A 17,408-nucleotide genomic window follows, 5' to 3' on the forward strand; every position below is an offset into this window, starting at 1 on the left:
GCTAAATGACAGAACCATTGGAAGTTCAAAGTTAGAGTATTAACAATGTTTTCATCAACTTCTTTTAAAAGTCTGTGATGGATAATATCTGAGGTTTTGGTGTTTTGTCACCCTTTAATGCCATTATTTCTTTCATTTGCTGAGTTTTGTAAATTTGCTAATATCTGGTGAGACCCTGATTCATCCGATACAACATCAGTTCCCTTGTGATGACTGATATACCATTGTCTTTTTATATTGTACATAATGAAAGCAATTATTTAACAAGTCTACCATTTCCTTATTTTCATTAATATCACCACATTAGTTTTCAAGGAGCACACACCACCCACCTCCTCTCAATATTGTGATAATTGTGTTGATTTTGACGTTCTTTAGATGTTCCTTTTCTTGCACCCTTTTGTACACTCGATCTGTTTTGTTACCTTTGGTGTTCCATGTAGCTTTTGCTTTTTGCCAGAGTCTGTGCTACTTCTTGCATCCCTTTTTCTTTTAAGCTTACCGTGTCTTAAGGCTTTCGTCCCTTCACATACAGAACTCTCATTACGTGGAGGTATAAACTGGTTCCATACCCTGTTAAATTCTCTTTTGGAAATATGCCACTGATTATAGTAACTTTACTCCCATTACAACTTGTGCAGTTTATTGTGAATAGTCTCTGGCTTTGCCCTCACAAGTTCAACATTCAATGTATTGATATTATGTTCACTAGTTGATAAGAGTTCATCTTCTGTTAGGTTGCTACTAAATTAGTGTGGTGCTGGAAAAGCACAGCAGATCAGGCAGCATCCGAGGAGCAGGAAATTTGACATTTTGGGCTTATCCTCGGATGCTGTGCTTTTCCAGTGCCACACTTCTCCACTCTGATCTCCAGCGTCTGTAGTCCTCACTTTCTCCTGCTACTAAATCAGACCCATTATTTGTTATTAAATCTAATATGGCAAGACTCCCTGGTTGTAGGTCATATTGTTGCAGAAAACTGCAAAGATTTTCTATCTTTTTGACATGAGTTCATCTACTTATCTCAATCTACACAAAAGCTAAAATTCTCTATTGAACTCACATTGTCTTAATTACTCATTTTTGCATTTTTCCACTTTACAAACAATTACCATGCAACCTATACACAAATCCCAGACGGTGTTAATTCCTTTTCTGTTTAATTCTACCCGTTCTGTCTCCACTGCCCATTTGCCTGATGTTATATCATCACACATCACAGAAGTAGCTTAATTCATAATTCTTCCCGACTTTGAAATTTTGCTGTTTTTTCAGTGTCTCTGGGACAAAATCCTGGACCTTCCTCCGAACAGCACAGTGGGGTACTTACTCCAAATTGATCGCAGAGGTGCAAGAAGGTAGCTCACCACTATCTTCTTAAGTGCAGTACATTGTGACCAAGCCAGTGATGCCTAAATCCCATAAATTAATAAACTAAAAGAAATGTTAATAATACTACCTTCCTGCCTAGATTAAATTTCCTTTCTCTCCAGTAGACCTTTCAAACTTATATTCTCTCATGCAGTGCAGTATATTGCATTTGTTAGCAGACCTCACCTATGATAAGAACCTCTGATTAAATTACTTAGTGAGTGGGCATAAATGTTCACTCGGTGATGTGTTTGGAAGCAGGGAGGCATTTATTTGAGCAGGCCAGTGCACATTATAGAAGGCAGCTTGAAACAACATCAGGGAAATTCAGGATTTCTAAATGAACACGTAGGGATATTTTACATGGTACCTTTATGGCAATTTGATGATCAACCAGAAAGATGGTTCTGGTGACACCATTTTAGCTATATGTGCTCATTTTACTAGAAAGAGTCTAACTTATAATATGTACTTCATGTACAGTGTGACATATACAACTTTAAAGGTGAAACTCTACCATGTTTATCTTTCATCAAAGTTTGGAATTCTGCCATGAATATATCAGACACAATACTTATGAACTACAATTTCCAGCTGTTGTCTAACATTTATGGGTGATAATTTGACTTTATCAGAGTGACTGTGCAGAATGTTGCCTCATCAAGATGCACCAGACCCACCCCTGCTCTCCATCAAGAACATGGGTGAATATTTCCTGCCCTTGGCCACGTTCTGTTGGAACTGTTTCTTTTTGTTGGGTTTCAATCCTTCTCCTGTCCCAAATCGATTATTCAAATTGGTTGAAATGAACAAGATTAATCCTCCCCTCTCCATACAATTTTGCAAGAGATGCCACTGTGCTTCAGTTTTAAAAAAGTTGTGATACGCATCATGTTAGAAAAAATAATACTTTTACTAATAAATATGCACAAAGCCTCAGTGCAAGCTGGAAGAACAACACCTCATTTTCCGCTGGGAAACTCTGTAGCCTTCTCGATTCAATATCAAGTTCAACAATATTAGGGCTTGAGTCACCTTTGCCCATGTCCTTACCCCCACACATCAGGCCTTGTTATCACACAGTCAGCTTTTACACACAACCCATTATTAACCACTAATAGTCCCTTTTTGCAGCTATGCATTCTCCTGGGCTGATTATTATTCCTTCCTTTGTCTGTCCAACTGTTCTCTCTCTCTATGGGCAGTATTTCCACTTGTCATTCACTCCTTACCCCCTCACCAAACCCCCCACTCTATCATCTGCGTAAAAGAACAGCCTTTTCCTAACTACCATCAGTTCTAAGGAAGAGTCACTGGACCTGAAACATTAACTCTGATTTCTCTTCTCAGATGCTGTCAGACCTGTTGAGTCTTTCTCGCAATTTCTGATTTTGTTTCTGAATTTCAGCATCTGCAGTTCTTTTGGTTTTTTTAGAAAGAAAATTATCAAATTCATTGAGACTTAACTGTTGATCCAGCATCAACACCTGTTTGGAGAATAGCTTTCCAAACTTCTGCCACACTTGAAAGGTCTCGCTATAATTCTTTTGGTTCTGCCTCAGTTTTAGATGCCTCAAACAGTGGAAATACTTTTCTCATTCTACCTTAGATGTTCCCATAACATCTTGAAAACTTCTAATAACTGATCACTTCACCTTCTAAATTCCAGGGAACACAAACCTAGTTCTTTTCTCTCTTCATAGCTTAACTCTTGGAGTTCAAATATCATTCTTGTAAGCCTGTCCTACATTTTCTCCAAGACCAACACCTCCTCCCGAAGGTACAGTGGCAGAAAAACTCTTCATCCTTTGTGATCTAGCCAGGGCTGCATATAAATGGAGCATGACTGTTGTGTTTTAATTATTTTCCGTCGCTGTTCATGATATTTTCATGATCTGTGAATCTCAACCATAAAGTATATTTGGATTTCCACAGTTTCAAACGTTTTAAATTTCAGAAGGTACTTGATTTTGGATTCAAAACAGATGAACTCACATTTGTCCACATCGAAATCCATTTGCTCCAGTTTTGCCCATTCACTTTATCAATCAATATCTCTTTGCAGTTATATCCTTCCATCCAAACTGTTTGTAATACTACTAACAGTGTGTCATCAGCAAACTTAGACAAGTAGCTAGCCTGCTTATTACACAAATTGTTAATAAACATTGTGAAAAGCTGAGGCCCCAACACAGATCCCCGTAGGCATCAGTGGCTAGTGGATTAGGTGTCCATTTCCTTATTCTCTTTTCACAGACCAATATCCAAACCAGGTAAATAATTTTCTTTAAATTGTAAAATCTTCAACTAACAGTCTCTTGGACAGGATTTTATTAATTGCCTTCTGGAAGCCCAGAGAAATAACATCCTTACATATTCTCCTGTCCACCACTTTTACCACTAAAACTAGAGGGTACCCCATGAGCTGAGTCAGGCCACATCCACCAGGCAGAAAATCAAACATGTCCCAATAAGGGATGGTGGCACAGGGAGTGCTGATGTGGTGAGCCGGAGAAGGGGCTGGGGGAAGACCAGGCTAATTGGCTACACTGGGGCTAGCTGTAAGGCCTTCCATTGAACGTGGAGCCTGATTAAGAAGGCCTACATCCTAACTCTCAGCTAGGTCCATGACACACAAACCCCCACACCAGTGGCAGCAAGGTGAGGTCTTTAATTGGCGTCTTCAGGGCCTCAACGGACCCAGGAGCAGGAAAGTCGACCACACCTTCCCATCCCTGACTTAATTGATGGAGAAGACACGGTGGTTGCAAAGGTGTCATTCACCCCTCTCTACCCTATACCTTCCCACGAGATTATACAGCCTATAGTCAGCTGCCGAGTGGGACCATTAAATTCTACCCTGTATGCTTGGTTTTGCCTAGCCTCAAACTAGACCCAACACATGGAAATGATCTTAAATAATTAGGCACAGACCATAATGAAGTTAATGTCCAATATGTAAAACTAAATAGTTTTTGATGGATTTTCCAGGAGGGTAATCTGGAGGGCATTCAAATTTAAGTTCTAACTCACTGTAAATATTAATCAAAAATATTGAACCAGCAGAATTATTGCTTTGCAAACTGAATCCAACATTTACAGTAAATATGAATCATATGAATCAAATCAAATCCTTCCAGTTTCTATAGGTTTAAGTCCCAATGCATTCCAGTTGACATGGCAGATGCAAAACTGTTTATCCATGTCTAAATATCAAGCACCAATCACCAATCTTAGAATGAAACTAAGATTTTAAAAGAAATCATGGTAGAACAAAGCATCAATATTATAAGAAGTAAGAAATTCATACCTTTACTTCCAAGGCGTGCTGCAGCTTTAAGCGCATGAAGTCCTGTTCCTGTCGCTGAATAACTGACTGACAATCAGAAAACCTAAGGCAGGCCTGTTTCACATTGAAATCACAAACAAGGTAAATTCATTGGCCAAAGTTAAGTCCTCCCTTAGGAGCTTTTACTCAAAACATTAATACATCGCTATATTTCTTACCAATTTTAAACTGAACCTTGATGCTTCCAAAATGGTACATACATCTATTATAAATGTTTGATAATTTTCAACTGGAAGACTGCACAGCATTGTCATGTTTTGTAGGAGGGGTATCCAACCTGTAGCCCCAGAGTCATATGATTTAGTTACTTTACAAATGGAGCTTTTGATGCTTTTGTAACTTACACCCATTTGTTTTCAGGTTTCATTTGCTCACTTGTCGGTATAAAATCTGTACATTTGGAAATTTGGGAAGAATTACTTCTGGTGTTCATTCATTGTTAATTGTTAGGACTTAAAAAAACCCCTGTCCATTCATCGAGATAAAATAGAAGATAGTTTTGTAACTTAAGATGAAACCTGCAAATACATTGGGACTCCAAGGAAAGGGATATCTGCAAAAAACGGACATTGCCTGGCAGTCATAAATAGCTTTCACTGTAACACATTTGTTACCAAATAAAGTTACACTGCGATATAACATGAAGGGCAAAACCATAGCCTATGGACAGCCTTTAACGCAAGAGATTTTCTACAACTTAAAATATTGGACACAATAAGTGCTCATTACAACAGGTTAAGAAACTGTTTTTGTGTAACTAAGCGTGTCCAGTGTGCATGAGTGGCAGAGAACCAATTTGATCTCGAGGATTGAATGCCTCCACAGCTCCATCTTGAGATATGGGAATTTCTCCTATGCCAGGGATGGTCAGAAAAGAAACCATGAGGAGATCAGACGATAAAGATTTACAAGAATGAGGATTTAAACAGATGGGGGCTGTGGGCTCAGGGAGGGGGGTAGGGGAACTTACTGGTACTAGAGAGGGGCAGACTTTTTTTTTCTTTGCCCCACCTTTGCTTTGATTTTTTGCCTGTTCTCAGGTGGCTTCCTGGTTCTTGAAAACCCCTCATAACAGGTTTGGATGCAAAACCATTGACAGAAATGATCAACTACAGGAGGCCTTTGATCTCTTTTTTAAGGATCGTAAGTGCTGATGCTTTGGACGCATTTCAAAAAGGTACACTTGACTGATTCAGAGAATGAAGGGACTGTCTTCTGAGGAAATATTGAACAGGTTTATCTAGACTCATTGAAACTCAGAAGAATGAGAGGGATCCGTATAGAATAATAGAAATGACTGAAGGGATTTGACTGGGTAGATGCTTAACATATGTTTCCCATTGTGGAGAAGTCTGGACCTAGTTTAAAAATAAAAGATTGCTGATTGAAGACAGAGATAAGGACAAATCTACTTTGCACAGATGCTAGTGGGAGCTGGATTACTGAACACACTGAAGGTTGATTGAGACAGTTTTTGATTGACGAGGACACTCAGGGTTCTGGAGGAACAGGCATGAAAGAAGAATAAAGGCTACAATCAGATCAGCCTTGACCTTATTGAATATCTCTTTGGAGACAATAATGGCTCGAAGGTAGAAGGCAGAGGATGGTGGTGGAGGGTTGCTTTTCAGACTGGAGGTCTGTGACCAGTGGTGAGCCACAAAGATCGGTGCTGGGTCCACTGCTTTTTGTCATTTTTATAAATGATTTGGATGCGAAAATAGGACATATGGTTAGTCAGTTTGCAGACTAGTTCCTTGAAAGTGGAGTCACAGGTATATAGAATAGTGAAGAAGGCATTTAGTATACTTGCCTTTAGTGGTCAGTGCATAGAGTATGAGTTGGGAGGTCATGTTGTGGCTGTACAGGATATTGGTTAGGCCACTTTTGGAATACTGTGTGCAATTTAGGTCTCCCTGCTATAGGAAGGATGTTTTGAAACTTGAAAGGGTTCAGAAAAGATTTATGAGGATGTTGCCAGAGTTGGAGAGTTTAAGATATAGGGAGAGACTGAATAGGCTGGGGCTGTTTTCCCTGGAGCATCAGAGGCTGAAGGATGACCTGATGGAGGTTTAAAAAATCATGAAGGGTATCGATTACACAAATAGACAAGATCTTTTCCTCAGGGTGGGGGAGTCCAGAACTGTAGGGCATAGGTTTAGGGTGAGAGGGGAAGGATTTAAAAGGGACCTAAGGGGCAATGAATTGCCAGAGAATGTGGCGGAGGCTGGTACAATTACAACATTTAAACGGCATCCGGATGGGTATATGAATACAAAGTGCTTGAGGGATATGGGCCAAATGTTTGCAAATGCAGCTAGATTTATCTGGGACATCTGGTCAGCATGGATGAGTTGGAACGAAGGGTCTATTTCCATGCTGTACATGTCTATAACTCTATGAGATGCAGTCAGTTCCAGAATATTTGGCCCATATGCTTAACTACAATTGACTATTTTAAAAATAATGACATCTGCAAATAAAGGACACCTAATAAAGTCCTTGAGGTACTTCTAATTTACAGGTTTCACTGTATAAAATATCTGACTGCAAAATGTAAAAACAAAAGAGGTGTTTCACGAAACAAGTATGAAAACAACAGGCAACGTTAATTGTTTGAAACACTGTCCATGAAAACCTACAAAAAAATTGAAAATATCAATGGCTAATGAAAATACATATTAAAGCGAAAAGCTTGTAGAGTAGGCATCTTTGAAAGGCCAATTAACCTGATGGCACAGCATCACTCTAATGGAATTCATGTGAAATAACTCCGCAGAGGCCCATCACCAAGTTACCCTTTATTTACACATGCAGGGTCCTTGACACTGATCCAGTTCCCTCACAGCCAACTCAGAATGTCAGGATGTGTGATACAACTCCTTTTATCTGTCAGCCAGGGGTCCCTGATTTGAACAGATTAACAACCCAATCAGGGAACTCACATTGTATGAGGTCCACCCGGCTTACATCATTACAATGACTACATTAAGGGGGTGTACAAAGTTAAAAATCACACAACACCAGATTATAGTCCAACAGGTTTAATTGGAAGCACTAGCTTTCGGAGTGCTGCTCCTTCAATGACAACCAACTGATGAAGGAGCAGCGTTCTGAAAGCTAGTGCTTCCAAATAAACCTGCTGGACTATCACCTGGTGTTGTGTGATCTTTCACTTTGTACACCCCAATCCAACATCGACGCCTCCAATTCACACATAATGGGGACACGTTTAGGAAAAGAATAGTGATGACAACGGATCTTTTAGATTATGCGAAAGGAAGATCCTCAGAAAAAATCTCATCAAGGGACAGGTATTTCATTTATTTCCCCTCCTTTAACTTGTGGCATATGGTCTATCAAATAGTTTTCATTTGTGTAGTTGGCAGTGGACCAGAAAATGAGTGGTGCTGTGGGTTTTCACCCTTACTTCACCTGGATTCAAGGCTAGCCCCGTCTAGATAGTAGGAGAAAGTGAGGACTGCAGATGCTGGAGGTCAGAGTCAAGAGTGTGTTGCTGGAAAAGCACAGCCGATCAGGCAGCATCTGATGAGCAGAAGAAATGAAGTTTCATCAGGAAGGGCTTATGCCCGAAATGTTGATTCTTCTGCTCCTCAGATGCTGCCTGATCTGCTATGCTTTTCCAGCAACACACTCCCATCTAGATAGTAGCAAGGTCTGCTTAACTTGTCCACTAGTGTATGCTGAGTATGCTCAACTCAAATCAGATGTAAATATTAAAAAGCAAAGTTTATTTAAGGTAAACTAATCACCAGCACTGCTATTATCTAAGGTGATAAACACAAGAGATATCTTAAATAATTAATGAAAAGTTAAAATTAGTGTAGCTACCTTTTCTAATGCTGACTCCAGTCTAACCAGCTTTTCCTTCAAACATTTTTCTTGAGATTTAAGACTATCAAGCTCTCCAGCAATTTTATTTCTTTCCGATAGAATACAGGCAAGTTCTTTAGTTAGGCGAACCTTCTCTTCCTTTAGGTAGCATTTCTCCTTCAAAACATAAAAAGGGTTAAACGATGAATTTGTTAATTTTAAATTATTTGAAAGACATAGAAGGTGGAAGCAGCGAGGGGAAATTTAATCTTGCATATGGTTCAAAGATATGCCTTAAACCTTTCCAACGTTCACACCGATTGCTCAATGACAGCGATAAGATTTCTAAAGCTAGAATAATAAAACTTTTAAAAAACAAGGTACCCGAGATGCAAGTTGGAAGGGCAATATCTAAACTTCAGTGAAATGCCTTACTGATGTATTTCTATGATGATCTTCATCAGAAATGTTGATGAATCCTTGGAATTAAAAATAGTCATGAAGTAGCACATGTACTTATTTATGAGTTAAACGCCTTCAGCAATTTAAGTGTGCAGACATTTTGGCTTACTATTTCGAATGAAACAAGGTACTTTGATGGTTGGAATTTCTTTATGGGGAATAATTTATCCTCATTCTTCAAATTTGTTGATCTGAAAGCAGGGTAAATTGGAGTACTATAGAACGTCTAGGCAGGTTGCAAGTTAAATACCATTTCTTGTTACATCAAACTCCTTTACAATTTTCAACACCTCCATGAAATCATGCTTTAACTTTCTCTGTACCAAAGAGAACAATTCCAGCATTCCTTGTCTCTCTATAAAACTGGTCTCTCTTCTCTAGTATCATCCTCGCAAATCTCCTTTGCACTTTCTCGAAGACCACGATATACTTCCTGAAAATGCAGTTCACAGGATTGGCTGCAACATTTAGACCACTAAATGTAGGTGCAGACGCATGAACCTTCTCTGTACTTCTCTCAATGCCAGTATATTGTCCCTGAGATATGGGGACCAGAACTGTTCAGCTGTGGTCTGACTAATGCTTGGATAGTTTTAGTAAGACCACCTTATTTTTATACTCACTTTGAAATAGCGGCCAACATTTCATTTGGCTTCTCTATTACCTGCTGAACTCGGAAGCAAGTTTTGTGATTCCTGCACTTAGACAACTAAATCCATCTGTGCTGTCGCTTTCTAAAATCTTTCCCCATTACATAACATTCAGCTCTCCTATTGTTCCTGTCAAAGTGCAATAACCTCACATTTTCCCACTTTATTTTCTTTCTGCCATGTTTTTGCCCATTCGCTTCACCTGCTGTGTCATCCTAAGAAACAGTTGAATAAGCTTGGGTGGTTTTCTTTGGAAAGAAAGGCTGTGAAGTGATTGAAGTGTATAGGATTGAGGCGCATGGACAGGGTGGATAGAAAGCAGTTGTTCCCCTTATTTGAAGGGTCAGTAACAGCAGAGCATAATTTTAAGGTGAAAGGCAGGATGTTTGGAGGAGATTTGAGGAAAGGTTATTCACCTGGAGGGTAGTAGGGAGCTTGAATGCAGTGCCTGGAATGGCAGTTGAGATGGGAAACCTGACAACCTTTAAAAAGTACTTGGATGTGCACTTGAAATGTCATAACATTCAAGACTAAGGGCCAGGTTTTGGAAAGTGGGATTAGTGTAAATTAAGAGTAGTTTCTTGTTGGTGAAAACGTAATGGGCTGTCTGTCCTAAAGGATTCTGTGCGTATATGATCCTCATGATTGGCTTTCCAACTATTTTTGCGTTACCTGCAAACTTGGTGAGACACATTCACTTGTGTCATCCAGCCCATTTACATATATATAAATAGCAATTAATTGAGGTCCCAGCAATGATCCCTGTGACACACCAGTAGTTAGAGATTTCCATCCTGAAAATGGTCCCTTTATCCTAACTCTCTACCTTCTATTAGTAAGCCAATCCTCTATCCGGGCTAATGTACTACCCCTAACACTGTGGGCTCAGATTATGACTTAGCCTAATGTGTGGTACATTACCAAATGCCTTTTGGAAATACAAATTTATTATGTCTACTGGTTACCTTTTATCTATCTTGCTTGTTACTTTCTCAAAAGAAATGTAATAAACTTGTCAGACATATTTTGCCTTTCATGAAGTCATGCTAAACTCTGGTTGGTTGGACTGGAAAATGGCTAATGTAACATTCCTATTTGAAAATGGAAGGAAGCTGAAGACTGAAAATTATAGGCTGGTTAGTCTGACCTCAGTTGTTGTCAAAATTTTAAAGTGCATAATTAAAGATGAGATTGCAGAATACTTGAAAGTGTATAGTAAAATAGGATTGAGTCAGCATAGCTTCACCAAGGGGAGAACCTGCCTGACAGTCTGTCACAATTCTTTGAGGAGGTAACAAGCAAGTTTGACAAAGGAGACCCAGTATCTATTTGGATTTGGAAGGCCTTTGACAAGGTGCAACATGGAAGGCTGTCAAATAAGAGCCCATAGTGTCAGGGAGCAGGTAGTGGCATAGATAGAGGATTGGCTGACTGGCAGAAGGAAGAGAGTGTGTAAAAAGGAGATTTCTTTCAGGATGGCAGTCAGTGATTCGTGGACTGACTGCGAATCTGTAGTGGTCCATGTTGGGACCACAATTATTCACGTTATACATTGATGATTTGGACAGAGGAACTGAAGGCATTGTTTCCACTCCACTGCTAAGTTTTCAGATGATACAAAGATAGGTGGAGGGACAGGTAGTTCAGGATGTGGGGAGGCTGTAGAAGGACTTGGACGTACTAGGAGAGTGGGAAAGAAATGACAGGTGGAATACAGATGGGAAAGTGAGAGGTTATGCACGTTGGTAGGAAAAATAGAGTTGCAGACTATTTTCTAAATGAGGAAGGACTTCAAAGGTCTGAAGCAGGAAGGGACGGATGAGTTCTAGTTCCGAATTCTCTGAAGGTTAACATGTAGATTCAGTTGGCAGTTAGGAGGGAAAATGCAATTCATTTCAAGAGAGCAAAATACATGAACACAGATGTACTGTTGAGGCTGTATAAAGCTCTGGTCAGATCACATTTGAAACACTGAGAGCAGTCTTTGACCCAGTATCTAAGGACGGATGTGCTGGCGTTGGAAAGGGTCCAGAGGAGATTTACAAGAATGATTCTGGTGATGAAGAGCTTGTCACAAGGAGCAGTTGAGGACTCTGTACTTGACAGAGTTTAGAGGGCTGAGGGGAGATTTGATTGAAATGTAAAGAATATTGAAAGGCCTCGATAGAGTGTCTATGGAGAAGATGTTTCCACTAGTAGGAGAGACTTGCACTAAAGGGGACAATCTCATAGTGAAGGGATTATCCTTTAGAACTGAGATGAGGAGGATTTCTTCAGCCATAGGATGTTGAATCTGTGGAACTTAATGTTCTGCTATTATAGCATTTTTAATAAACTTCCGTCTCCTTCCTGTTTTGAATAACAGTGCTACATTGTAAGTTATCTAGACCTCTGGCACTTGCCCAGAATCTCAAAATTGTTTTTTTTTTAATAGCTTTTTATTTGTCATTTCTACCATGTACAATTGATATAGTAAAAACGAGACAGCGTTCCTCCAGGACCAAGGGTACTACACTGACAGCACAAACTACACAATCGGAAGATTATCACCAGTGTATCCACTATCTCTTCAGCTTTCCTTAAAATTCCAGGATACAATCTATTAGCTCCAGAGGATGCATCAGCCTATAGCCCATAAGTCTCCAGATAGTTATTGCATTTATTTTCTCCCCAACTTAAGACCCTTGATTGTTTAGTATTTTTGGAATGCTATTATATCTCCTAGGCATTCTGTGGCCATCAACATGATTGTAGGAAAATATGTTGCCTCCCTGGTACCTGTGTCAAGTATGTCACAGACTAACAACAGGACATTCTTTGAGGGAGGATGAACAGAACCTAGGGAGCTACAGAAAAAGTTACCAAGCAAGACCAAAAACATGGTCATCTTTGGATTTCTCTTAATGTCGTGTGCAAGCAAGTACAGAAACAATAGGATAAGACAGATGAATGTGTGGCTGGAAAGATGGAGCAGTAAGAAGGGCGTTAGATTCCTGGGATTTTGGGATTGACTCTGGGGAAGACGGCATCTGTACAAGCTGGATAGGTTGCACCTAAATGGAGCTGGAATTGAGGTCCTTGCAGGACATTTGTTAGTGCTGTGAAATGGGCTGCAAATAACATGACAGGGATGTGGGAACCAAGGCAGAATATTAAAGGTGAATGTCAGGGTTCATAAAATATTTTAAGATACATTTGGCACTAGAGTAGAAAATAATAAGATAACGGGTGAAGTCGGAGGAAGGGAGAAAGAAAATATCCAAACTGATTTAACATGCAAGGCTGTGAGCTGAGGTACCAGAAGACTAGACGTCGGAAATATGGTGGCATTATTTAAGAAAGGCAGTAAGAAAAAGCCAAGGAACTATAGATGCTGAGCCTGACATGAGTGGCCGGAAGGATTTTGGTGGGGATTCAGAGGGACAGGATTTATGTGCATTTGGAAAGACAAGGACTGATTTAGACAGTCAACATGGCTTTGTGCATGGGAAATCATGTCACACTAACTTAATTGAGTTTTTTGAAGAAATAACAAAGAAGACTGATGAAGACAAAGTGGTAGTCATTGTCTAGATGAACTTCAGCAAGGCGGTCGACAAGGTCCCACATGGTAGCATGGTTAGCGAGGTTAGATCACATGGACTCTGGGGGAGCTAGCCAATTGGATACATAATTCTAATTCCAATTAAGGTAGGAGACAGAGAGTACAGACAGAGAGTACTGGCGGAAGGTTGTTTTTTGGACAGGAGGATGGGACCAGCAGTGTGCCACAAGAAGCGGTGCTGGGTCCACCATTTTTCATCATACATATAAAGAATTTGGATGTGAATTTAGGAGGTATGGCAAATAAGTTTGCAGATGACACCAAAATCGGTGGTATAGTGGACAGTGAAGAAGGTTATCTCAAAGTACAATTGGACCTTGATCAGATGCATCAATGAGTTAAGGAGTGGCAGATAGAGTTTAATTTAGATAAATGTAAGATGTTGTATTTTTGGTAAGATAAATCAGGGCTGGAATTATACACGTAATGGTAAGGCCCTGGGAGCACTGCCAAACAAAGAGACCTGGAGTGCAGGTGCATAGTTCCTTGGAAATGAAGTCATAGTAAACAGGGTGGTGAAGAAAGCATTTGGCATGCTTGCTTTTATAGGTCAGTGCATTGAGTGTCAGAGTTGGGATGTCACGTTGCATGTCATGTCATGGCATGGCATCAGGACATTGATCAGGCCACTTTTAGAATACTATGATCTATTATGGTCTCCCTGCTAAAGGAACGATGTTGCGAAACTTGACAGGGTTCAGAAAAGATTTACAAGGATGTTGTTGGGATTGGAGGGTTTGAGCTACAGGGAGAGGCTGAATAGGCTGGGGCTGTTTTCTTTGAAGCATCAGAGGCTGAGGGGTAATCTTACAGAGGTTTATAAAATCATGAGGGGCATGGAATGGATGAATAGCCAAGGTCTCTTTTCCCAGGGTAGGGAGTCCAAAGCTAGAGGGCATAGGTTTAAGGTAAGCGGGGAAAGATTTAAAAGGGACCTGAGGGGTAATTTTCTCATCTTGAAGTGAGTTGTGACGAAATGTAAAGAAAAACACAATCTCTCCTCATACAAAGATACAGGATGGGGGGGTTTTCTGAAAAGTCATGTGAATATGTGATGGAGCTAAGAGAGTTGAGGATAAGATTAAAGGCTCTGTATCTGCTTTCATTTAACATTCAAAACAAACTTGATGAACTGAGAACACAAACAGAAATGAGCAAGTATGATCTGGTAGCCACTATAGAGGCATAACTGTAGGATGGTGTGTACATGCATGGAATGAGCTGCCAGAGGAAATGTTGGAGGCAGATAAAATTACACTTTTAAAAACAGCTGGATGGGTACATAAATAGGAAGGGTTTGGGGGGAAATATGGAACAAATGCTAGCAAATGGGACTAGATCAGTTTAGGATATCTGGCTAGCCTGCACAAGTTGGACCAAAGGGTCTGTTTCCGTGCTGTATAACTCAGCGACTCTTCGTAAATGTGCGGAGCATAATGAGTAAGGTTGAGGAGTTAGATGCAGATTGCAATGTGGAATTATCATATTGTAACAGTGACGGAGATCTGGTTCAAGGAAGGGCAAGACTGGGTGTCAAATAATCCTGTTGTATAACTTCTTTTTAGTACTTGGATGAACACTTGAAATATCATAATGTTCAAGGCAATGGGCCAAGTGCTAGACCACGACTAATATAAATTTACAGTAGGTTTTGTCAGTCAAACTCAGGGCCAAGGGGCCTCTTCTGACTGATATAATTCTATGATCTCAGTTTGTCATGTTCTTCCAGGAGTAGAATGTTAATGATTTGCCAGGTTTCTCATTTTGTACTGTATATCAATTGCAGTTAGTTAGCTGCTCCTGAGGCATTTTGGCCATTCAGAAATGCTATCTTCATTACAGAATTATGAACCTACAGTATAGAACAGTAAATATTGAAGTGTGATTGAAAGTATAAATTATATCTTCAAGTGAGCACATCAGAAGTATAACAACCTCTGTGTAACTGATTCAGATTCACTCCTTCTAAGGCTATTATGGAAGTCAGCTATATTTAACTAAATTTGAACTTCTGCCAAAAACAGTTGGCAGGAAGACTTAAAACTCTACCACAGTACACAGCTATAAATGTTTGTTGGGGAGGAATGAAAGATTTCACCAATAATCTCCATTAGATAAAATGTGAAGTATGCCATGAGTTACATCATATAGCCACTCTATTAAGTCCTCAGAAAGCAATTTGCATAATACAGAAAATAAACCAAGGTCAGCAGCTTTGGAAAGCTGTTTCTGCAGAACCTCCAAATGCTCAACTTGAAAAAAATTGTGAGGAAATGTAAAGCAAAGCACAATTTCTCCTCATGCAAAGATATAGCACTGGATGGGGAGTTTTCTGAAAGTCATGTGAATATGTGAGGAGGCTAAGAGAGTTAAGGATAACATTAAAGGCTCTGTATCTGCATTCATTTAACATTCAAAACAAACCTGATGAACTCAGAATGCAAATATAAGTGAGCAAGTATGATCTGGTAGCCACTATCGAGGCGTAGCTGCAGGATGGTATGCTTCAATACCTGAATCTTGAAGGTGCAAGACATTTAAGAATGACAAAAGAATAGAAAAGGTGGAGAGGAGGCTGTGATATATTATGATGATATTAGCACAATACAAAGGCATCACCCAAGTTATGGAAATAGCTTGGATAAAAATGGGAAATGATAAAGGCATGCTACTTTTGGGTATGATTTATAGGCCACATAACAGGAACCACATGGTAGGGCAGATCATTAAGAAACAGTAATAGCTTGTGAGAAAAGCACAGTAATTATCATGGAAGATTTCATCTACATTTCGACGATAAAAGTCAGACAGGCAAAGAAAACTCAGATGAGGATTTCATTGAATGTTTTCAGGATAGCTTCTTAGAGCAGCATATTCTGGAACTGACCAGAGAGCAAGCTTTATCTGGTATTATGCAATAAGAAAGTATTTTTAAAAAATATTAATCTCATAGCGATGGTGCCCTGATAACAGCTAGAATAATATTGAAATTTATATTTAGTTTGAGAGAAAAAGGCCTGAGACTATTTCTTAAAATTTAAAGAAGAACACGAAAACTGGCTAAAGTGAATTGGAAAATTAGGTTAAAGAATAAATCTATAGTGATGCAGTGGCAGACATTTAAAATGATGTTTCAGAATATGCTGAATAGATACATTCCAACGAATAAGCTATCCATGGTTAACCACAAAGGTTAAAGGAAGTATCAAACTAAAAGTTAAAGTATTGGTAAGTGGCAGATCATAAAATTGGACTGAATTCATAAAATTGAACAGAATATATAAAACAGCTAAGATTAACTAAAAAGTTCACAAACAGGGAAAAAGTAGAGTATGACAGAAATGTAACACACTTTGTAAGAATTTTTATAAATATTGACACAAGAAAACAATTAACAAAGTGAGTACTGGTCCTATAAAGGTTGAGAGTGGAGACTGATTAATAGAAATTAATGAAATGGCGGATGAATTGAACAGGTATTTTGTATCAGTCTTCATGAAAGTGAATAAACAGTATATCCCAGAAGTAGCAATAAATAAGAAAATAGACGTAAGAGAGGAACCTGGGAAAATGACAATCATGAGGGAAGTGATACTGAGTAAATAGTTGGAGCTTTGGGCTGCCATGAGCCTGGGCCCTGATAGTTGGCTGATTATTGGGAGTAGTTTGAGGAGAAAACATACATGTGGATAAAGAGGAATCGGTGGATGTACTGTACTTAGATTTCTATAAGACTTTACATAAGATACCGCATCAAAGCTTATTGAGTAAAATAAAAGCTTATTGTGTATGGGTAGCGTACTTGCTGACAGGAAAGCAGACGTTAGGTATAAGTGTTGTTTTCACGTTGGAAAAATGCAATAAGTGGTGTGCCACAGGGACTGGCACAGGACTTCAACTGTTTCCAAGTTATATAAATTATTTAAATGAATGGACAGAAGGTATAGCTACCTAAGTTGCTGATGACAGACAGATATGTAGGAAAGTAAGTTGTGAAGAAGACGTAGGGAAGTTACAAAAATATACAGATAGATTAAGCGAGTGGGTAAAGATGTGGCAAATGTTACATTATATAGGAAAATGTGAAATTGTCCAATTTGGCAAGAAGAATAAAAAAGAAACTTATTATATAAACAGT

At 39.2% G+C, this 17,408-nt stretch overlaps 1 protein-coding gene across 10 annotated transcripts in view; it reads right to left on the reverse strand.

Annotated features, from left to right (window-relative positions):
- Positions 1–17,408, reverse strand: part of LOC122552612 (coiled-coil domain-containing protein 158-like) — a 174,314-nt gene that overhangs the window by 32,622 nt on the left and 124,284 nt on the right. For all 10 annotated transcript variants that reach the window (XR_006312432.2, XR_015756929.1, XM_087986075.1 and 7 more), the window contains 2 exons: positions 8,573–8,731; positions 4,682–4,774 (listed from right to left, as the gene is read on the reverse strand). Coding sequence is in view for 8 of the 10 variants with exons in the window: in XM_087986075.1 (XP_087842201.1) it covers positions 4,682–4,774; positions 8,573–8,731 (252 nt within the window). In the remaining 2 variants the exon portion in view is untranslated. The remainder of the gene's footprint in view (positions 1–4,681; positions 4,775–8,572; positions 8,732–17,408) is intronic.

This window comes from Chiloscyllium plagiosum, unplaced genomic scaffold, assembly GCF_037043375.1.
Source record: "Chiloscyllium plagiosum isolate Xiang-an unplaced genomic scaffold, Cpla_swu_hap1 HiC_scaffold_1, whole genome shotgun sequence".
Taxonomy (NCBI): domain Eukaryota; kingdom Metazoa; phylum Chordata; class Chondrichthyes; order Orectolobiformes; family Hemiscylliidae; genus Chiloscyllium; species Chiloscyllium plagiosum.